Here is a 23,630-nt window from a genome sequence, read left to right as displayed (position 1 = left end):
CTAGTCTCAGTAAAGATAAAGTTGCTAGTCCCCACAGGTTAGTCTTAGAAACCTCTATTTCATTCCTGAGGAATAAGTCTGTCTCTGTTTTTTGGAAGAGGGGTGTGTGTGGGGGGTGTCAGTGGAGCTATCTTGAGTCACTAGATTTCAGCGACTGTTAAGGTTAACTTGGATGCATATTTCAGAAGTTGTTTGCTACTGAAGTGATCTGGGGTGTGTTCCAAGTCTATTGGCACTTGGGCTACTTTCCTAGCGGGAGTAGCGCAGACGTACGAGTACTGCATTGCTCTGCAGTCCAAGTGACACTTTGTCTTTATGGCTGTGGAAGTACCTTCAAGAAAATTGCCAAGAATGGAGTCTCTGTACAAACAGGGCTTAATCCTTTGCACTTTACTAGTGAAACTACTTTTGTATGTTTCACTGTATTTTGTATTGCAGCAATTGTCACAGTTTCCAGGTATGAGAGAACCGACTTTAAGTTAGCATTGAAGATCAGCAGTAATACACTGTTTTGGTGTTTGTTATCACAGCTGGGGTGTATTCTAAATTGTGAACTCCTTGTGACCCCAATGGATCTCTTTCAGACCTGAAAAGAAAAAAAATCTAAACAAGCAATTCTTTTCTTTAATTCATTAATGGATATTGGATTAGCACATTTATTTGTGTGGGTGTGTATGTATCTAGGGACTTCTCATTGGCCTTTATGAACAGATCTCTGTTTCTGTGGGCTTCTCCTGTGTCCTTTCCCAAAACAGTATTGAAGACTCACTTCATTTGGAAGTGTGTTGCTCTCTGAATAGGAGTAGAAATGTCTGTCATGGGCAAGGGGAGCTAGTAAGAAGGCTTTTTAGATTAGTTGATCTTGAGTATTTCAATGGCATTAACTTTCAGTTCCCCCTCTCAGCCCCATACTGTTTTTATGGCATGTGTTGTACCAAGGGAAGGCTGCCTTTTTGAGTAAGCTAAGACTTGGCTAACTAAAACTTTTTCAAAATATGCTTCAAGTTGAGTAGAGGTTTGAATTCATGTTAAGATACGAAAGTTGAAACATCTGAACTTTCTGTGTTTTAAGTTGTGTTATGGTACAATGCCTAAGGAAAGGAAAGGGAGGATGAGGAAACAGAAGGGTGGGTAGGCAGTGTAATATTAAACTTTCTTTCATCCAAACAGTGTAACTTGATAAAGCTAGATTGACTTGTCCTACCCTCCCTCCCCTTGTTTTTTCCTCAGCTGAAGGCATGTATTCTTACTCCGTTTTCAATAGTCATCAAGATCCTTCTGTTAGATATTCTTTGTCAAGGTCATGGGTGACACATTCTGGGACAAGTCAGGTCTTTCTGCTGTACTGACTACCATGAGTAGACCTTGATAATGGAGTAGCTGTGTCTTTCTCTGAGACCCCCTGTTCATGAGATGGTCAGTATGGCAGTGATCAGTCCACAGTTTTAAGAATTTCTATTTAGTAGTTCAATATGTTTCATAGTAATCTCATAGTGTTACTCCCTTAGGTCCTGGATGGCAGCAATTGAACATCTTTCAAACAAACAAAATAAAAATCTGCGGTTTGATTTCCTGTGGTTTGATTTGATCTGTGCCTCGTGATTTCCCAGCCTGGTTCTTAAACCCTTCATCTTCTGTGTGTGCCTTACCTGGGCCTGTCCTAGTGAGGAGTTCTGTGAAGTCTCCAAGGAAGTGCTCTGTTGGTGTGGTTGGTCCGTGTTTCTGTGTCTCTGCCCGCTGAAGGATCCTCTGAAGTGCTTAAAAGTAGATGACAGCATGACTCCGAAGGGCATAGAGCATTTTGTATGCTATTAGTCTTCCCTGCTTCTTGCTGAATGGAGAAATTGGTAGCCAAGGAGGAGAATTTGCTGCCCTCTTAGTCTCCACTTCCAAAGAAATGCTAATAGAGCAGAAGTGCACCTGCTTCTAGTATTTTTTCTGCCTCTTAAAGATACTCAAGACTGCTTTGCTCTTCCTACCGTACTTGCCTTTTCCCCAGTCCTGGGTGTCCATGGCAAGGTGTTGGCTGCAGGAGTGGCCTCTCCGAGGAGAGACCAGGGCATGCACTGTGCCAGACGCAGCCAGTGCCACAATGGACTCTCCACAGGACACAGCTGAGCCCATCCACCAAGCTTATGCACTTCCAGGAAAACATACTTAAAGGGCAGAAAACACTGGGCAGGCAGAGGAGCAGGAGGAGGGAGAAAGCGAGAAATGGCGGAGGGAACACCAAGGTCAGAGGTAGAGCAGGATTTCCATGGTGCTGGAGCAGATACCCCCTGCAGCCTGTGAAAGAACCCCTATTCTCAAAGATCACAGCTGCAGCATTCCCCTTTGCTAACAAAGCCTTGCCATGTGCTCCCAATATACGCCCTGCTCCCACAGAAGAGAAAAGGAGAGACCTTCTTCTGTCAGCTGTGGACATGTGGTATTGCTGAAGGAGCTGGCTCCAGTGTTTCTAGGGGTGGGGAATTTTTTTTTTTTGGGGGGGGGTCAGGGGGAGTAACATTATATTCCCTCCCTTAGTCTTACTATAGTCTAAAGATGAGTCAGTGGTACCAAACAGTATCATTAAGTTAACATCCCCTGTTCCTTTTTGGAGCTTCTTTTCAAGGCTTGTGTCAGGATGCAGGCAAGTGTGGAAGAGCACAAGTTCTGATGTGTGCCTAGGGGAGATGTAGTAGTCTCACCAGTGAGTGTCTGATGAAACTTGAATCTCCAAACTTCAACACATGGCATGTGGATTAGGAGCAATATTCTGCCTGGCTTGGAGAGAGGAGTTTCAAATACCATGAAAATTAAAAAGCAAGGAATAAAGCAACCCAGGAAATCAGGGTCTAAATCTCGGCACAGGACATCTAGTGTGCTGAAAGAATGGGTCATCTAGCATGGGGCTGAACCCTGAACTCAAACCAAGTGATATGATAGAAGAAGCCTTCCTAGTAATTTTGCGGGCAGTGATCTGTAGCACAGGGTTTGCAGCAGTACTTTGTTCTCCTGAGTCAGCAGCACCAGCAAGATTGCAGTATGAAGCTTTGCTGGTAAGTGGATATTAGAGTATCCCAGACTGTCAGACTCAGCATGGTTGCTTGATTTTCCTACTGGCCAAAATTTTTCTTGGATGAGAGCTTGGTGTCTTAAATAAAAACTGAATAAACCAGATGTTGGCAATTGATGGAAGGCAGTTGGAATACTAAGCAGAGACTAGCTTGTCACTTTGTAGAGCATGGTTAAGTCTGCTTTTTCTGGAGTCTTGCAAACTGCTTGCTAGTCCCTTAAAACTGTTTCTAATATTTTTAATCTTGCTATTTTGATCATGGTTACTTCTGTAGAGCTGTTTGAAAACACTGAAAGTCAATGCAAAACAAGCTTTACAAGAGTGAGCTCAGAGGTATATTCAACAGTCATAGCTGGTAGTCAGTAAGATGCTCGTGTTCATAAAAAATTCTTCTCTTTAGGTTGTGAAACACATTTGCTGAAGCAGCTGGAAGTTGTAATCCACTAGGAAAGGGAGTATACCAGCAATCTGGACTAGCACCACAAATTGGACATCAGTCTTGAAATGTCACTGTGAATGTAGGTGGAATCCTAGAACAGGTTTTTTTCTAGGCTACTGGCAAATGGTGCATCCACTAGGCGGTCTGAGGCTTGCAGTGTAGTTGTAGGCACAGTATAGGAAATGGGAGTGCACTGTGTTACCACTGACTTCTGGATCAACCACGTCTAAGTACCTTTCTGTTCCCCCTCCCTGCCCAGGATAATGCTATCTCATGCTTCGTTTTAGATTATATCTCTATCTTAACTTAGTTTAATGAAAGGAATTGGATGCTGAAAAGTCCTGGTGTCACGCTGACGTTGTGTGTTTGCGTAATCTGTACTCTGGCCATTTGAGCTGAGGCAGTGTGTCAGTCAGTTGCCTTTCCTAGAGTCTGTTTTTTCTAGCTATTAATAAAACCCAAATGTGTTATGATATTTCTTGTAGAGGAGATTTTGTGAGTACATAGGCATGACCATACTTGAAGACCACCAAGAAAGCACACCCTGCCTCTTGTATGTACTGAGAACTGCAAGTTGCTGACAGGACGTGTCTGCAGGTTGGGTATGACTCGTGGCAATCAACTCTTTGTCTTGGTTGTAAGCCAATATGCGAAATTACCACAGGTAGAAAGCTAGTTGGCAGGAACTCCTGTGTCATAGTTGGGCCACAGAGCTCTAACAAAACAGTTGAGCCTTGTGCTTTGCCAAGGTGGCTTTACTTTTGCAAAGGAATGAAAAAGAAGGCCATGTTCTTTGGTGGCTGTTTCTAGGTATTTAGGAGACTAGGCTATGGCTGAGATGTGAGACACCGGTAAGGGTAGATTGGAGAGTTTGGTGTTCAATTGAGCCAAGATTGTTCTACCGTATCTATAAAGGAACAAAGAAAAGTCTTTTCAAGAAAGTGTCTTAAACTTTGCTGTCTTAAAGAGGTGGGGCGAGACTGTGACTTGACTACTGACCGTGCAGTCGGTCGCTGCAAACTGGCTCATGGCTTGGCACGAGCGCGGATGACACAACGGCAGCAGGTGCTTCCATAACAGATGGTCAGCAGTGAGCCTGCAGAGCCTGGCAGGCTCCTAGTGCCTCGGGCATAGCTTTGTTACATCTCTTAAGTATCTCTGATAGTTTACAGAACGTTCTCAAATGGTCCTTCATAGAAGTGAGGGGAAGACATGACTGCTGAAAGCATGACTAAAACATGCTGACTTGTCACCCACATTCTTAGAACGTATGTGAGGTTACAAGTTTAGAGGAAGGTCTGCAAAGTGGGCAAGTGATTGTTATCTTGCCACAGTGCAGGACTGCACGAGCTAGCACATACATCTTTACACATAATTGAAGAGCCCACATACGTGCACTTAAGTGGGAGTTCAAACGATTTTTAAAATAACTCTTCCTTTCACTTGTTTCAGACTTATATGAAAGGGGGAAGCCAGCTGGCCTGTTTGCTGGCTCTGAAGGCCACTGTTTCTCATTATGTAGAGGTCAAATATAGAGGAAAGCTTTAACACGTCATTGCATCAGTTCTTTAGCAGCCCTGGAGTTTTAAAATCTAATGTTTTCAAATTGAGACTTGGGTTTGGATCTTGCTGCCTGACTCTGTATGGTTATTGTGCCTGTAGCTCTTAATTGAAGTTTTACAGCTATATCGAAACCTATTTATAGGAGAACGTACATTCTGCAAAGGGGCAGCAAGCCAGAGGAAGTCAGCATATCTAGTGTGCCAGTGTTTTGAAAACATGTACGTTTTATCATCAGTGATGTTTCATTACTGGCATCTGAAGCAGAATGCTATTTTCATATGTGAGCCATGCCTGTGACTTCCTGATCTGATCTTTCTTTCTAAGCCAGGTAGACTCTTCCTAGTTTTGCTAAGCTTGATTTAAATTTCGATTGCTCTGTTATTTGTGAATGGCAAGAGTATTAACAGGCAAAGTTTGCTGTGTTTGGAATAGGTGAGTTTAAAGAACTTCCTCTTATCAGGAAGCTGGAAATTGCTTAGGCTGTATTACGAGAAGCTACCTTTCAAAACTTACCTCCGTATTGTGCTTTGGACTTTACTTGACACTTCTGGCTCTTCCAGAGATCTGACGTTGCATGAAGCTTTGCTGTGTGGATGTGAGCCTCTGTGATTAATTCCAACTTCCCCAGTCATCAATAGCTTGATAGGAGACTTCGCTGCCAGTGGCAAACACATCTTCCAGCGGCATTGGTGACTTTGAACTGTTAGGTAGCAACTTAAATACTGTCAGTTTTTTTAAAAATGTTAGTAGTCCTAACTATCTTCCATTTCTCAGGTGGGTGTTCCATTGAATTTAACAGAATTCTTTTGCAACATCAAGAAATCTGCAGTATATGAAAGGCTGCAGGCTCATGTTGAAGAGTAAAGTCTACTGGTAGTTGGTGGTTTTTCAAGTGAGACTTAAACTCACCTGTCGTGTGGCAGATGCAAAGGATTCTTGTTTAACTGGTGTAGTACGGGGGAATGAACATAAAGGAATTGCACATTCGTTTTTTTATTTTTAGCAAGGAGAGAGTAAAGCTCTGTCTAATTGTGAAGGACATCAGTTAGTTTGTAAAAAAAAAACAACCCAACAAACAAACACAACAAAACCACAAAAACCCCACAAACAAACACAACTACCCAAAACAAAAAAAAACCTGAACAGCAACAACAAAACAACAACAATAAAAAAGAAAAAAAAAATACACCCAAACAACCAAACAAAAAACCCACAACAAAATCCACCAGGTTTAATTTAGGGACTCTTGTGGTCTTTCTGTTGCTTTATAGATATACAGATACAAGACAAAATGGATTAAAATGATTGCACCCGTATTATAAAGTACTTGCTGTTTAGTTGCAGCTGCTTCGGTATACTTCTAGGAGGCCATACTCTTGCACCAGCTGCGTAGACAGGTTTGCATTGCATTTGTTTTCTTCTTTCCTACAGATATGTCCTTGTTTTCAACAGGACTGACTGCATAGTTGTGGGCATTTCATTCCCAGTATAAGAATTTCAACCCATGCCGAGCTTGTAGTGGCTTGTCAGCTTGGCCGAGTGCATGGGCTCTCTGGCCTTGTTTGGTTATTTTTGAGGCTGACCCTACTCAAAGTTGCATTGTCATGTGGCATCCACTGACAAAATCGCTGGGCTGTCAGAGGAATTCTGCTGAGAGACCAGGCAAACCATGGACCACAGTCTGGATGTTGAAAGCTGGGTACGTCAGCTGCTGAGCCTGCCTACTCAGCTGACCTGTTCCTAGCATACAGGCTGTAGCTAGCTAACGTGTCACTGAAGTTGCTTGCCTGTTGTCTCATCCACACCCTATTTTTTTATGTATTCCCAACACGTAACAGTTAAGTAGTGCAGCTGAAACATCAGGCTGCTTCCAGTATGTTTTCAGTCTGATTCCCATTTGAAGAAGATTACAAATTGCTGTTCTGGGCAGAGTTGGTAGGCTAGTTTCCTTTCAACAAGTTTATTAAAAACAAACAGATTTCTGAAGAAAGTAGATCATTTCGGGGTGGAAAGCACTAACCAGGGTTCATTCTTCTCAGAATAAGAACCAACAGCACAGCAACTCAGATAGCTCATGTGCCCCACCTCGGTTGATTACCACTTTCTGCCAGGTATGGCTGGAGCGTAAGATCAGCCCAACATGTAAAGGCTGATTAGAAAATGCGCTAGTAGAGAGGTTACCGTAAATGACCCCATGCTGCTGTGGCAAACACGAAATCCTTACTTTTCTAGTGTATCTGTGCTGTTCCGGACAAAAGACGCAGTTGATCCTGTTAGTGATATTCCAGTAAACGGCCAAGTGATGAGAGTTATGAATTGATATAACCAACAGGTAGTGTTAGGGGTTGTTCACCCTTATGGAAGCGTAATCATAAGCCACAGCTGGAATCCTGGTATCTAGTTGCAGTAGTCGATTAACTAGATCTTACTGACTTTTATCCTTCTAAGCAATAATCTTGCAACAATATATCCCCTTTAAACTTGTTCTGTTTGCAGCAAGACCTCGGATGCAATGAGGCTGTCGCTTTAATGCTTGCATGGATGGAGAGAACAATAGTACCCCTTAGAGGGAACTGAGTGAATGCTTTGAAGGTTTGGCAGAAGATTGGCTGGTGGCCGCAGTTACGTATTTCTTCTCTAAATTAATGTCTATTTTGGTTAAGGCATCCAGGTTTGAACTGCTGAGGAAATGGCTTGTAGAATGAAGTCAGAGATTCACCATATGGGATAAAAGTTCCTTATTACAGGATATCAGATAAAAGTTATTGGTCAAATGGTTAACACAAATGCTACCTGTAGTGCTAGTAGGGTTTTTTCCACGTCCCTTCCTCCTCAAGGGTTTGGCATCTGAGATGCCATATTACAGTAGGATGGGGAATAGCATTTCTCCAAGACAATTGCTTTTATATTTTAACCTTATAACCTTCAGTTGGTGTCCACCAAATGCAAATGGCATTTTGTATATCTTAAACTATTGAGCTGTGCAAAAATGGTAGTACAGTGATGATTTGTGGCTCAGCTGCTATTTGCAGTAAATCAGTAAAATAGAGAAGTGGCACATCTCGCTCCAGAACTACTTGATGTTTCATATCAACATAAGCAGAACTACCCAATTCTTGTCTTTGAGCAGAAAAATACATGTTTCTGTTGAGCTAGTTGTGGAGCAGGATTTGGGTGGAAAAGAGGTCTGAAATGGGGTCTCTGAGTGAGAGGAAGGGATCATGTAGAGTCGTGATTTCTTCTCTTTCCCCTGTTTTGCTGAACTTGTATTCTTGCCTGAGGCAGGTTCTTTGGTATTCAAAGTGAGTGATGTTGGTACAAATGAGGTTCAGGACTGAGCTTCTTACTACTTTGGACAAGGGAAAGGTTCTATGCTTAGTAACTAAGGCTCTTCATGGAGTGAAGCTGCTTGGAAAAGCTATGGTGGCTGTGGTTGGGAAGAAATCAGGCAGGATTCTTTGACCATGGGGCCTTTTCCCCTTTGCTTAGTGTTCTGGCTTCGTGCGTGAGGCTAAAAAGCTGCTTTCCTTACTATGTTTGTACTAGGGAGTTCGTGTAGCTCATCTTCTGCGTGACAGCTCTATTCTTCCAGATATTTAATTCCTGAGTAAAACTGAAGCTTTTATTCTTCTGAATAGTTGGATCACACGTGTCAGTAAGGTCTCAGACTGTCCATAAAATATATTCATCACCAATTAATTAACAGTCTTAAAGACAATTCTTAAAAAAAACCCCGTATGAATGCTGCTTAAACTTGAGCTGGCCTGAATGTCATCTTTCAGTTGTACAATGCTTAAGGAGAGAACTCCAATGTAAACAGTACAGTTAATGCACATTATTGTCCTCCAGAGGCAGTGGAGCAGTACGTTCGGGGAACTTTTAAGCAAAAAGTATTCATAGTTCATGGAGCTTGGAGTTGCTTATGGCAATAATTTATTTTTTTTAACAGAGTATGATCACACTTTCCCCCATTATTAGTACTTAGGGAGACAGTTGCCTTGGTTGCACCCTTTCAGATCTAGTAGAAGACTACCTGAGAGTTGGCTTTTATTTTCACCTTTCCAAGAGAGCTGCACATGAACCTCTCAGGAGGAAGAAACGTATGATAAATCATTAAGGACCAAAAGGGATAAATCCAACAACTAGTTTAATACTGCGCTAATGAGCTGAGGTGATTTTTGCAGGTGACTTAGAGCAAAATATTTTGCCTTGATTGTGGTGGGGAAGGAGGGGTGCAAACCATATGAAAGTGCATTGGAATAAAATCCAGCAATGTAGCAGATTTTTCAGCTTTGTTTCCAAAACAGGTATTTGGTGATATAGGAAGTGGTGCACTGTTGTATTTAAAAAGTAAAAAGAAGTAGTGCGATAATAAGATGATTTTAAGGCTAAGTAAACTTGCAGTTTGAGAAATGGAGGAAGCTCGAACAGAAATTTGCTGGTATTTGAAGTCATCTGCCCTGTCTTGCTGCAGACTTCTCACATGCTTGATAGGGAAGAAGCTTTTTTTTTTCTTGAGTGTATATTAAGTGCATAAACACTACTGCGCGTAGTACAAGTATGCCTGTGAACAGGCAGAGAGGAAGAAATTGTATATACAATGTTGTCTTGGTGTGGGGTGCAGTTGTGTAGTTCAAGGACTGACTGCCATGACCTCTCAGACTTCAGGATCTGCAGTAAATATTTGTCCTCGCAAGAGCCTGAGATACATTTGAGGATGGGGTGGTCTTTGGAGAGAGGAGGTAACAGTCTCCCTAGTTATTTGTACTCACAAGGACTGTAGCTGCATTACTGGGAAAGTCGTTGAAGTACCTGGAGAGCATGCACTCTGTGGAAGATTGTGTTAGGTTTGTTGAGCTGGCGTAGGCATGAAAGTGCATAGGCAATATCTGCAACATGCCGGACTTTAAAGGGTAGACTTGCTGGAGTCAAGGTGAGATGTAGTAGCTCTTGAGGTGGGCTTTTGGGGAGGAAGGAGGAGACGGCATGAATTGCTCCTCTGCTTGGGGAGATTATTACAAGCCGGATTATGATGCATGTTGGTGGAGAAGAGGGCAAGCTAGTGGTGAAAAGAGTAGATGGTAAACTTTAACCCCACAAATAAATCCCCAACTCTTGTTTGTGGAATTGCTTGATAGTCAAAGCCAACATCATTAAAATCATCTAACATTCTCATGAGCAATTATTGTAGAAGCAGAAACTGGTGACTTTGTTCTGCTTTTCAGTACTGTTTTGTGGTCAGTCTTCTGTAGACCTGGAAGTTCAGTCTTACATTGGTTAGCACAATGATGTAGTAGCTTCCTCATACAGTTCTGCATCTTGCAAGGAGGACTTGTACTGTTACTTGCCTATTTAACTTTTTTGGTTGAGTGAGGCTTGTAAACTTTTACTTTAAGCCACTTCTTTCTGTTCTTGACTAGTCTGGATTTGGAACAATCCTGCATTTCGTTTTCTATAGGTTCAAGGCATTATTTAAATACTTAGAAGAAAGAAAAACTTGTGAAGACTATTGTGTTCAACATAATAGTGAGGAAGGTCTGTTTACTACTGCCAAAGAGATTTGGCAAAGTGTAGGAACTGAATGTATGACACAGCTCAGATGCTAAGGTAGCTCACATGTTAATTCAACCTGGAATAACAGCTGCTCTTGGCTGCTGGCAACAATATCCCTCTGAACAGAGAGGTCTTGTGCTCTGCTGCTGTTCCCCTGCATACTGAAATATAGATTGTGAATAATTAACCTTGAACTGAGGAATCCCAGATCTGTTTATTAAAGAATTAAGTTAAAAAACCTTAAAACAAAATGGGGAAAAAAACCCTGCCCAGATCCAGAATACAATCTGAAAAGGTAAAGGAATAAGAGAGATTCTTTAAAGTGTTGTATAATCTTTCATTAAAAAAAACCCCTCTCAAAACCAGGAAGTGGTTTTTAATGAGACTGATGTCTGAAATCCTGAAACTTTCTTGAAATCTTTCACTCTTTTTTTTTTTTTTCCCTTTCTTTTTTTTTTTGCTTTTTCCCTTCCTTATGATCTTAACAAACACCAAAACTAGTCACATCTTTTAGTGGTCCCTTTAAAAGGTCATGAAGCACCAAAGTGTCTTCCTCACTGAACCCTGTACTGATCTTCAGTTTTTGTATCCTTTTATTAATGAAGGTGTTAATCATACTCCAGTTCTGCTTCCCTAATTAAGTTGCAGATGTCAGCTGGGTGTTACGGTTTAACCCTAGCTGGCAACCAAGTACCACGCAGCCGCTCGCTCACTCCCCCCTCATCCAGAGGGATGGGGAGGAGAATTGGAAAGGGATGTGAAACTCAAGGGTTGAGATAAGAACAGTTTAACAGGTAAAGCAAAAGCCGCGCACGCAAGCAAAGCAAAGCAAGGAATTTGTTCACCACTTTCCATCGGCAGGCAGGAGTTCAGCCATCCCCAGGACAGCAGGGCTCCATCACACATAATGGTTACTTGGGAAGACAAATGCCATAATGCCAAATGTCCCCATTCCTTCTTCCCCCAGCTTATATATGATCAGCATGATATCATATGGTATGGAATACCTAGTTCGGGTCACCTGTCCTGGCTGTGTCCCCTCCCAGATTCCCGTGCCCCTCCAGCCCTCTGGCTGGCAGGGCCCAAGAAACGGAAAAGTCCTTGATTTAGTGTGAACATGACCCAGCAACAACCAAACCCATCAGTGTGCTGTCAACATGGTCTCACACCCAAAACCCAGCACTGCACCAGCTACTAGGAAGAAAATTAACTCTATTCCAGCTGAAACCAGGACACTGGGTCAAAAAGTTGGCTGATCTAAGACTGATGTTTAAGTTTTGGTGTTAAACAGTTGGCAACCATTTATTTAATCTTTATGCATTGGTTTTGTATTGCAAAACTTAACTAGAAAAATTATATTGAAGTCCAAATTATAATTTAAACAAGGATCTCTAGACTGAATAAGGCTTCAAAATAGCAGCTATCAAAATGCGAAGAGAGGGAATAGGAGAAATCATGTACTGTGACTTGGCAATTATAATTTAGTCCCACAGTAAACAAATAGATTCAAATGAAGGGTATATAGGTCATCATACTCCAACTACTTGATTTCTGTGAAAGTCCTGATGAAAGCACTTGCTGCTACTGCTGTACAATTCCCGATCTCTTACTCGGCTTGGAATCTGTATTTGAGCTCAGTTTCTGGGTTTGGGGATTAGCTGTCAGTATACTTGACACGGATGCCTGCAGTAGCAGAAACTTCATCAGGAGGTACCTTTAATCCTTGTTTGTCCTTCTTGTGTGTACCCCAGATGGAATCAACTTTGTAAGATTGCTTTATGTGGCTTCTGGGCTGTTCTTCATCTGGTACTTATTAAGGTTATCTGCTTTGTGTTAACAAGTCCACCTGTGACTTGTGTGGAAGACTGAATGTCATTGTCTCTTTCGAAAACAAAGTTTCTGTCCCACCAGTAAATGTTTGAATCTGTATCTTTTGAAAATGTAGTTTTCTTTTTCCTTGTACCTACCCTTCCTTACCGCACTGACGTCAAATTAATTTTGCCAAGTCTTATTTTAAAATTTAGCTCAGCCACCAAACTCTGCTGCTCAAGAGTTTGTTGACGTTATCTATGCTTGTGAGTTGCTCCAGATGCTGATGATTGCTGCTTAAGCTGAGACTTTATGGTATTGGGGAAAGAAACCCAGGAAGCTTGAATACCTTAACGTTGTGGTGTGACTTAATGGGGAACAGCTCTGCAAAAATTAACCCCTCATCTTTTCTTTTCCCCTCTCAGATGACAAGTGAAATCTTCATGTGTGGTGTAATTCTCTTCTGTGCTCTGAAAGTAGTAGGTTTAAATTTAATCATACCCCTCTGCTCGGCACACTGTAATTACTTGTGTCCTAAAACATTCAGAGCTGCAGGCTGATATGCTGTACCTTCCAGCAGTTTGGAGAGGAGGCAGAAATGCCTGGGTGATTTTTCGAAGCAGTGCTGTAGTAGCATATATGAGTAGTGCTTTGTAGCCTCCGTTGCTGGCATTGCTGTGGGTGTACGACTCTGAAGTTTCATTATCTTAACATCCGCCGATGGAATGCACAACTTACAGCACCCCTCTTCATGATGAGCTACATACTCTAACTTAGGACTTGCATGTTTCTTTATATTGAGGACAAATGCTGTCATCTGCAGTAAAAGCTCTGAATACAGGGTAAATGGTGAGCAAGCCACTTGTGACTTGCTTCTAGGCTTTTACAAACCGCTGTCTTCTATAGTGCATTAATCAGCAGTACAGAATAAAAGTTTATTGGCCTGTTTGTACAACGATATCGAGGGGAATTGTTGGAATTTTGTGAGCTTGAACAGTTGTCATTTGATAGCAGGGCTTTACTATGGTAATGCTTTGTCTGCAGAACTGCCTCCTTGAAGAGCAGTACTACTGAGGTTATAGAAATTAACTTAGGCTACAGAAGATCTTCTGAAAAAAAAAAAAGACACACCCACAACCAAAACAAAACCACACCACAACAAACATTTTAAAATTGAACTTAGCAAACATATGTAATTTGTCTTCTGTCTCATTACAGAAAATCATTCCACTGACCTGAAACTGAAGACAACTTGTAGCCCTTATGCACTTACGAAAGACTGTTATAAACACAAGCACTGTATTTTTCACAGGCTTCTGACTCTGAGCTGTAGACTTCTTCTATCTTAAACTGGTCTCTTTAACAGAAGTAAAACAAACAAAAAAACCCACAACACCCTAAAAATCACTTGCATGGATTAAAAAAAGAAAATAAATTACTAAACTTCTGAATGCTTCTGGTACAACAGTGTGGGTTTCTGAAACATACCTGGTGGTTCTCAGCAGCTGATGTCACTTACCAGTCTGTTTAGACAGTCCCATCCTCTGGACTTTTCCTGCCCGGCAGAGGCATAATCAGTGGTTTAACAACAGTCTGTACTTGACTTTCTGCTCTTAGCAGTGTTAATACCCCCCGATGTATGGGGTTGTGCTGGGGAGGGAAAGCAAGTCTGTCGTGTCCCTGCTGCCCAGGTGATCTGAAGCCCTGTAGAGTGTTTGCAGCAGACTCTCATAGTTTAGGTGTGCAAGGATCAGTCAACAGAATAGCCTGTCTGCTTCTAGGGAAGGATATCTGTCGTCACAGAATGACTTGAATAGTTGGATGGACATCTCTAGCCTTGGGGCAGGGTGGAAAGAAATACATGGAAGATCATTAACAATGATACTGTCTTCTCAGGGAAAGTAAAGATGAGTATATTCGTTAATAACACACATAATGCTTAGTCTAGTAATTAAAAGTTTTTAACTTTTCCTACTTAGGTCTTCAAACTTTCAGCCTCAGCCCTACAACTAGGTCTGTATTCTGTGCTCTTTGTGTTGCATGAAGTTGTCTCCTGAAATCTTGCTGGGGTTGTGTCTGGCATCACACAGGTTTTGTTCATGTAGTTGCAGTATGCAGTTTCCAGCTGTGCCTCAAAAACAGGCGATAGCTTGTAGAAGGTCATTGCTGGCTGCTTAGCAAGGGTCTGTAGGTAATCACCTACAGACATCACCTGTCGTATGTCAAAAATCCTGTCAGTAGATGTGGGACATAGATGCTAGTAGAAAGGTTGCTGCCCTACTGCTTATGATTGAAGTATTTATCTTAATTTTGCATATTCTTCTGTGCAAGTCTACACCTTCCTAATGCACAGGACATAAAACTATATTTTATTCTTGTACCCTAAGACAGTCTAATGTTTTATTTCTTCTGTGTAAGGTGCAGTTGCTTGCAGAAGGCTATTACTCTTCAGTATAAACTAATGTCTATCCTTGCTCTTTCCTGCTGTTGAAGAGGTCTTAATGCATGCCTGAATCCACCTTTCTGCTGTCTAGGTCTGTAGAGACTATGAGGTGTGCTGTAGCAGTAGATGAAACTAACCTCTGAGATAACTGGAGCATCTGTTTCAGTTGGTGACTCTTTTTGCTGATGTGACTGGGTTCAGTTTGTGCTTGACATATTGCTTGTAAGTGAAGGGTTCGGTAATACTCGTTCATCTAACCCAGAGGTAGTGAACTGCCACAGTTAGCTGGGATGAAGATGGAGTAAGGCTGGGGCATAGCTCAGGACAGAATTCTTGGAAAGCTAGTACTGTTGGACAGAAGAGTCAGACCAGTGTTGCTGTCAGCATGTACTAATACAGTCTTATTTTTTGAGGGGGTTTTGTTTCTTTTTTAAACGTGGAACGCAAGCACTGACTTGCTGTTAGTCACAGCTATGGCCTGCAGCCTGGCGGGCTGAGAGCTTAGTCATGCTGCAAACTTTTTTGTCTTTCTTGTAGCATCTAACACCTTCCTTTTCTCTCTCTTACAGATTTGATCCAAGCAACTAACGAAACAAACGTGAATATTCCTCAGATGGCTGATACGCTTTTTGAGCGAGCAACAAATAGTAGCTGGGTGGTCGTATTTAAAGCCTTAGTCACCACACATCATCTAATGGTTCATGGCAATGAGGTAAGTGTAATCAGCTTTCTCTTGAGACCACATTGGCACTGGGCAGACTCCAAGCCAAAAACGTTAGTAGTTCAAAGGCATCTCTTCTGAACCAGTAATAACCTGGCAACAAAGGGCAAGAATGATTCTTGATGAGGAGCAAATTTACCTTTAACAACGTAGTTGAAGGCATGCTGATTATCTGTCTCTTTATTTACAAAACCATAGCGTAAGAGCAAGCAGCAGGCTGTTCAGCAATGCTGGCAGTTGATGCGCTGTCTGAAAACAGAGCTATGCAGGATTAAAGACTACCTGTGACTTTTTGACTGGCATCGAAGTTGATGTTCTGGCACATGTGTACTGCCATCCAAACAGCTGCCCTCTCTGCATGAATGTTAAAATCTTCCTAGATCTGTAAATTCAGCTTGATAGTCTTTTGGATTGTGTTTTCCTTGTGCTTGCTTTTCATTGAGCTCTACAGACTCGTATGTCTGCATAAAACCAAAAAACTTACTTAAAGAGCTTTTGTATGCCTGTGGAACAATTCCTCCCTGGCTGTATATGAAGTGTTTTCATGCAATGAACTTCTCCAGTGTCACAGCGTAAATTTTTATTCCTGTCCTATTTTTCTGTTCCAAGTTTTGGCCAATGTTCTGATTTGCATGCTGTAACTGTTTCAGGCTGTTAGTCCTTGTACTTGGTGTGGGGCCTCCTTGTTACTAAAACAGGCCCTTGGCTTGGCTGAAACTGGGGGCTGCTGGATTGAGAAGTCTTGGACTAGCCTGGATGTGCTGCTTTGTAAGCAGATATATCTTGTGCTTCCTCAAATCTCTGAGAATTAACCACTTTTATTGCTCCTTCCACAATCTGGTTTGTATTCTGCACAGGATCTATTTTTATGTATATAGTAGGGTGTTTTGTAGAGATTCAGGCTAAATGCAATTAATATGAATGGGTGAAAAAGGTTTTGAGGAAGGTGCTGCAGACTAGAGACAAAAATCTGGGTTTTCGAGTGTGTCTGCTGGAACTAGACTGGTAATCTTCCCACTAGAAGGTACAAAGCCTTCAGATAAGCCTGTGATAAGAAAATAACTTTGTGTTGCAGAGATTTATTCAGTACCTGGCATCTAGAAACACATTGTTCAATCTCAGCAATTTTCTGGACAAAAGTGGATCTCATGGTAAGCCTACTCATGTCTATAATCGCAACAAGATTTTACATAAGATACTATTGTTAGTTTGCTCCTTCATTCATAAAATGCAAATAATATAAAAATGTGCTACTGAAGCCATTTATAAGTACTTAAGGAATACAGTAGCTCAAGTGAACTGCTGAACAACTTCAGAACAGTGTTTCTCAGTTCATGGAAAAGTTTTAGCCAAAAGGTGAAACTGTGAAACTCCCTTAGAAAGTGCTGGTTGAAATCTGGGCCAAGTCAGCTATCTCCTTAGCTGTTACAGGAGTTAAGGATGAAATGGATAACTTTCCATTTAGGTTTTTGGTTTTTACTCAGTCTTAAATGGTAATTTGGTTGCCTGGGGACACTGCTTTTCTTAGGAATTATCTACAAGTGTTTAACTGGGGCCGGGTGGACACTAGCTGGTTTTGGTTTTAGTAGTGAATTTAGAAAGGTCTAGGCAGAAATTAAGGAGTTGTTCCCTCTAAAGCTTACAAATTTTGCTTTTCTACTTTTGACTCTGGAATTATTAGTGACTTTCCCTGTTCCCTAACTTAACAGAGGAAAAGCTGTTTCATGGTACTTTTACTAGAGAAGAGAGAAAACTCAAAATTCTGCAGCTTTCAGAGAGTATTTGCAGACTGCATGCAGAATGTGGGAATGCTACAATAATGGGCAGGATCGAAGCGATGCCGCGTTACTCCATCTCTCGATGGAGACATGTGACACCAAAAAGACTTGAGCGTCTTTCAGAAGTGGTAACATGGGGCAGGAGCAAAGCCAAACAAATATTAAAGCTGTGTATGTCTAAGGAAAACATGCTACGCCTGCTCAAAGATACTGTCATTTGGCAGCAATGAATTCTGTTAAATGCACATTTTTGTTCTTTGCCACTTTCTTTAAACTTAAATTGCCATTTCATAGCTAATACACAGTGTGTCACAGATAATGAGGTATCAGAGTTGGTAGTGCTAAGCCTGAGTTGGCAGAGATACTTCATGTTGAGAGGTATTAAAAAAAATATACAGTCAATGACTAAGTCAAGGGGTGTGGATTTTAGCGAAGGTAGCAAAAAGGGAATTGTACTGAAGAGGAGGATGAGTTGGCTTCTGCACACATTTCTGTAGCTTAAAGGAAGAAACTTTGAAATTAATACCTAAAGGATAGACTGTAATACTTGAAGTTTGAGGCTTCTTGTACAGTAGTATGTGCCTTGAAGATCTCTGGTGTAATAGTTCAAAGAAGATGCTAATCTCTGTGAATGCCATCATAATTTCTTTGTTATGGTAAACCTAGTCAGGGGAATTTTGAATGTCCCTATAAGAGTTGGAGGCACTGACATATATAAAATAGCAGGAGTGTTTTAAGTTGAAATCTATCTTTATCCTGGAAGTCAGGCACCAGTTCAGTAAAAACTTTTTGTAAAATTGACATTTTTTCCCCATTAACAGAGTGGTAAAAATTTCGCTGTCAAGTTATGTTACCACATAACTGTGTAAAAGCCACTAGCAGGTTTCTCCAGGAACCATGCCACTGGTGCCTTGGTTGAATCTGTTGGAAGCAGAGGACACCAGTAGACTGTTTTGTGCAGCTTTTCCTTCAGAAGCTGGAAGATGTCTTGTGATGCCTGTTCTCTGTGTGGAGATGTGTAGTGCAACAGAGATCACCTTAGGGTCTCTTGACTGTATATTATCAATTAGTAAAGAACCTCCAAACAAGCATGAAAATGAAATGTAAAATGCATAACTGTTTTTTGCAGGTTATGACATGTCCACCTTTATAAGGCGTTATAGTAGATACTTGAATGAAAAAGCATTTTCCTACAGACAAATGGCATTTGACTTTGCAAGAGTGAAGAAAGGGTAAGCAAAATTTTAAGTATGTAAACTGATAGGGTTGTCTGACCCATTAAAGTCTCGTTTGTGGCACTGCGCTTAATTTTAGTGTTTCAGTGACTTTGCTCTTGTTAACCCAGGCCAGCGTAGTATGTTGGTATTTATCAGAACATTTTTTTGGTCTCTGACTCTTCTAGCTGGAACGTTAGTGGCTCAAGATTCTCTCTTGAAGCACAGACAACACAGCAAGTGGTTTAACACCCACTGAAGGTGCAGCTTAATTGACTGCATGCTAATGATGCTCCTGCTAATCATGAGTTGTGTACAGGATCCTTCTGGCAGTTCCAGTGTATTCTGCAGCTTGGGATTCTGAGCTGTTAATGTAGGCGTTGCTGCCAGGCTTTCCTCTTCTGCTTCTCAAACTGCCAGAAGGTATAGGGCCTACAGCTTTGCTGTGTAGTTGGATGCCATTCTCATAGTGGGGACCAGAGTAGTTATCTCTTGAACCTATCTGGAATAGGAAACACTAAGATGCTTTTGATAGGCAGACTGGTAGCTAGTTGGGTTGATATTTCTGGCAAGCTTTGATCCAGCAGGCTGCTGTAGTGCTAGCATCTAAGTTCCCTTTGTCACCTAGTGCCTTTGAACACTTCATGTTAAATAAACTTAAATTTGGGTTTCTGGTGATCCTTATATTCCTGCCTTGCTGTATGTTCTTGGAAAGGTTTTCTACGTGTGTTATCTGTGGTGCTCGAGACAAGGTGATGCCTCAGAATATAGCATAAAGTAACAATAACGGTGTGCGTTTCCAGAGAGGAGATGCTGTACCTGTCAGCAGCCAGAACGGGGCAATACATCGTGGTGGTTGTGCAGGTTTGCGATATTCAGAATAAAAATGGGCATGCGTGAAGACAGCCATAAGACTATGGGTGGCAATTAAGGAATGCCACACATCCATGACTGCTGCGTGATCCCATCGGAGTAATGGTTCAGGACTGATAAGGCAGGTCAAAGTCAGTGGAAGAGCTCTGAAGGAGTAATGGAATTAATTAGTACCAGGAATACCGAGGAAGGAAACTGTAAGCAAAGATTGCCCTGATTTAAATTGTCGCTGAATTGGCATGCATATATTGTGGCACTTGATGGGAGAAGAAACCAGCTTATGGAGTGGTTTTGTCTCCAGCGCCCACAGACATGTCAGCAATGAGTTGTCGTTAGTTATTCTTAGCAAACTTAATGCACAAAGACTATCAGGTCTCTAAGTACTTCTGTGACAGTATTTCCTGTCAAGTTATTCAAACTCTCAATGTCTTCATTCCATAAAGAGATCAATCTCTTCATTCATCACTCTAGCACAAAACCTTGCCTCACCTGCTGTCAGGGAGGGTGGCTGGATGAAGTATTTTTCATGCCAGCTCTCATGATAATGTGAGAAGCAGGAGAATCAGACAGTGCTCCAGATGTTTGAAATGGATTATAGCTGCTTTAAAGTTAAATTTATACAAGAAATCAGTTTAGGGGAAAGGAAAGGGGAAATGCCATGGCTTCTAATCTGTATTCCCTCTTGCAGAGCTGATGGTGTAATGAGAACAATGGCACCTGAAAAGCTGCTGAAGAGTATGCCAATATTGCAGGAACAAATTGATGCACTACTTGAATTTGATGTATGTATTGAAGCTGACCCAGCATTCACATGGGGCAGTGACTTACCAGTGCTGTGTTGTAATGAATACATTTCACCTTGTAGGTAATGCTTTACTGATCATCCTTTCGTGTGGGCCAGAAACCCCTCTTTGCAGTGTCCCACTGAGGTAGTGCGGTGAAGGATGGCCCTTTCCTATACATGTGATTTGTGCAGATTGCACTACATTTTTTTTTATTACAATATTTTTTTGTAGAGAGGGTAGAGGAGCAGCCTGAGAAGTGAGGGGCATTGAGGAATGCTGACTTGGAGTTGGGAGTTTCATCTTCTGCATCAGCAGTGAGGGGAAGAAATGGACAAAACAAAGGAGACTGAAGAATCTTTTTTTCTGTCTCTTGGCAGCCAATTTATTTTTGGGAGAAGGGAAAGAGCAATTAAAATACATGTGCATTGGCTTCCTCAAAATCTTCATCTGGTTTTCAGCTGTAAACTCACTTGACTAAACTTTTAATCTAGACTCTTCATAGAAATAAGTGTCTACAATGTATTTATAATGTTATGAATGTTGGTCAGATTGTTTATCTGCCTTAAGGATAAAAACAGGGGTCAGTTGTTGTAGGAGGTACAGTGTAACATTGCAGAGAGGTCTTTGAAAGAATCGGTCTTGAGGTTCTTCTGTTTTTGGTGGGCAGAAGGACACGCTTCCAGGTGGAAGACAGGGCCTATTACAGCTTTCGGAGGAAAGCCTAGTGGATTTTTTTGTTCTTTAAATAGGATAGCAATAGTGATAGCGGTCTCAGAAGAGGAGATGTTTTTAATCAAAGAAAGATCTTTTTTTAAATGAGCACTTATGTTCTGCCTAAGTTAACGTAGGAGTTGGAAGTGTCTCGACATCATTAACCCGACTGTATTATCTTGTAGACTGCTGAGGTTTTGGCAAGCTCTGCTGTGAACTGACATCTTTTGTCCAGTTTCATTAAAACTTTGTTAATAGCATTTCTGCCTTCCTCCTCTTTGTGATAGGTGAAGGAGTCAAGACTAAGGTGTTTACTGTTGATGGGGATACTCCTGTGGCGTGGTGGATTGTTTTGGAGTGGTGAAGAAAGCAATCCGTGATCTGCTAACTGAAACCTTCATTTGGTTTCTTTGTGTGAAAGCTTGTATTCAGCGCTTGATTCTGTCTATAACAGCATCGGATACCTGGTGCAAGCTAAAAAATTCTGACTGCAATCAATACATCTGTTGTAAATAACTGGTATTTTATTTGTAGGTTCATCCAAATGAACTGACAAATGGTGTCATAAATGCTGCGTTCATGCTTCTGTTTAAAGATCTTATCAAACTTTTTGCTTGCTACAATGATGGGGTTATTAACTTACTAGGTAAGTAACCTGGTGTCTATGTCTCACAACCATGTGCGAGTGAAAAACGAGTTTCAAATCTGCTTCAGATTTTTGACTTAACTTTCATTAAAACTACATTTTTCTTGATGGGTTCTATTCTGAAGTGAGAGAAAACTTTAAGCCATAACCTCTTACGTTAGTGTTTGTCTGAGGCTGGATTTTCATATGCTCTTAAAATTGTACAGATGTCTACTTAAAGACTCTGTGCTTAAGAAATGTACAGTGCTGTGTGAGCTTGCATAATACATCCTGCAAGGTTAGCAAAGCAACTTTTACTCTTTGATTGCATTTCTAAGATGCACAGATTCTTCTCTTTTATATGCTATGTGGTAGCCTTAGATGAAGAAATATACTCCTGAATAACATTCCTGATCTGTCTGAAAGCGTGGCTGCCAAAGCTGGATCTCCTCCAGAACCCTACCTACTGCCAGCCTACGAGGTCTATAGAAGGCTGTGAGCATGTTGGTGATCAGACAGCTTGGCATGATCACCAGCATAACATACCTTAAGCTGTGCCTGCAAAAGGCTTTGTGATGAAGTCTAACACCAGGAGTTGCTGTAAACTGCTGGAAACATAACTGACCCTGTAGAAAATAAGCTTCAACTATTAAAACTTTTGAGCACCTCAGCGGGTATATAAAGACAACTGAAAACTGAGATTGCTTGGCCAGCATGACTGACCTAAAACTCTGGCTGCAACTAGAAAAGGAAGAAACAGAGAGGTTACAGGGACTAAACAGTCAAGATTTTCCTGAGCTGTAAAGCTCAGACAGGTTTTTTTGTACCCATGTTGCAACACTTTCTGGTGGTTTCAGAAAAGTGTCTTGACTGAAACTATAGGCATGGGAAGCTTATGGAGCAGATAGAAATGTGTTGGGCATAAAAACTGGACTGAGATTTTGCTGTTTACTGCTACTTAAAGCGTAAGTTCAGGTTGAAGTATGTGGCAGTTGTGCTTGATAATGGGCACAAACCAACTTTAGAGAGCTACTCAAGTAGAGAAAGTACTGTTCTTTGGCATAAATACAATTTGGGAGAGGATGTATTAATATATGTTTAAGTATCCTTAATTGCTTTGAATTTAAAGTTTGGTAGCTACTTCACCTCCTTACGTTTTATTTTTAAAAACCTGGTTTACATCACACACAATGCTACAGCTGGTTGGGGTGCAGTTTTCCAGTCTATATAATTCTTTAGCAGCTCAGCAAGCCCGATTTCTAAATTCTGCTAAGGACTAGGAACACCACTAGATTAGTGTCGGAGTAGAAAAATGTTAATGGAGTGCAATATTCTTGAAGTGTGATTTTCTTGAAAACTAGAGTTGCTGATGAATGCAGACCTAATGTAAGATAACTTAACTGAAATTTGCCAAATTGTTTCTCTAGAGAAATTTTTTGAAATGAAAAAGGGACAATGTAAAGATGCTCTTGAAATCTACAAACGATTTCTTACTCGAATGACCAGAGTATCAGAGTTTCTTAAAGTTGCAGAGGTAAGTGACTTCCAGTCTTCTGGAGTCTGACACTTAAGTATTTTGTGATTATTTTAGCACTGATATAAAATATTAATTGCACTTGTTAAGCATCTGACTCACTGTGTACAGATGTGAGGCAGTATATAAGTTCCTGGATCTGATTGTTCAGCTCTTCTTGAGGTAGTTAAGACCTGCTTAGGACTTCCACATCTTTCTACTGTGCAGCCAGCCTCAACTTTCCTGGTAATGTTAACAGATGACATGACTTCAACCATATCAATATTTCTTGGTAGCATTGCAATAAATGCATGCTTCTAGGACAGGGTTGAACATTAGAGGAAGATAGAGCAATTAGGAATAAAAGTGCAATGATTTTATAACTCTGCTTTTTAAATCTTTGCAGCCAGCTACAAGTTAACTGGAATGTGAGATTTTCCTGATTCTGATCTTGTTATCATCCTCTTATGTGGATAATATAAATGTTACATGGTTACTTAACTCTTTTACTAGGCTCTCATTTGTGGTAGTTGGCTCCTTGGCAC

General features: G+C 41.1%; 1 protein-coding gene across 30 annotated transcripts in view; it reads left to right on the top strand.

The window, feature by feature from the left end:
- The window catches only part of SNAP91 (synaptosome associated protein 91), a 71,245-nt gene that overhangs the window by 5,569 nt on the left and 42,046 nt on the right, over positions 1-23,630 (top strand). For all 30 annotated transcript variants that reach the window (XR_008748011.1, XR_008748012.1, XM_055809720.1 and 27 more), the window contains 6 exons: positions 15,435-15,577; positions 16,662-16,737; positions 18,494-18,596; positions 20,140-20,233; positions 21,482-21,593; positions 23,000-23,106. Coding sequence is in view for 28 of the 30 variants with exons in the window: in XM_055809720.1 (XP_055665695.1) it covers positions 15,435-15,577; positions 16,662-16,737; positions 18,494-18,596; positions 20,140-20,233; positions 21,482-21,593; positions 23,000-23,106 (635 nt within the window). In the remaining 2 variants the exon portion in view is untranslated. The remainder of the gene's footprint in view (positions 1-15,434; positions 15,578-16,661; positions 16,738-18,493; positions 18,597-20,139; positions 20,234-21,481; positions 21,594-22,999; positions 23,107-23,630) is intronic.

Source organism: Falco peregrinus, chromosome 7, assembly GCF_023634155.1.
Source record: "Falco peregrinus isolate bFalPer1 chromosome 7, bFalPer1.pri, whole genome shotgun sequence".
NCBI lineage: Eukaryota > Metazoa > Chordata > Aves > Falconiformes > Falconidae > Falco > Falco peregrinus.
The sequence above is the reverse complement of the archived record's forward strand: the minus strand, read 5'-3'. Positions and strand labels throughout refer to the sequence as shown.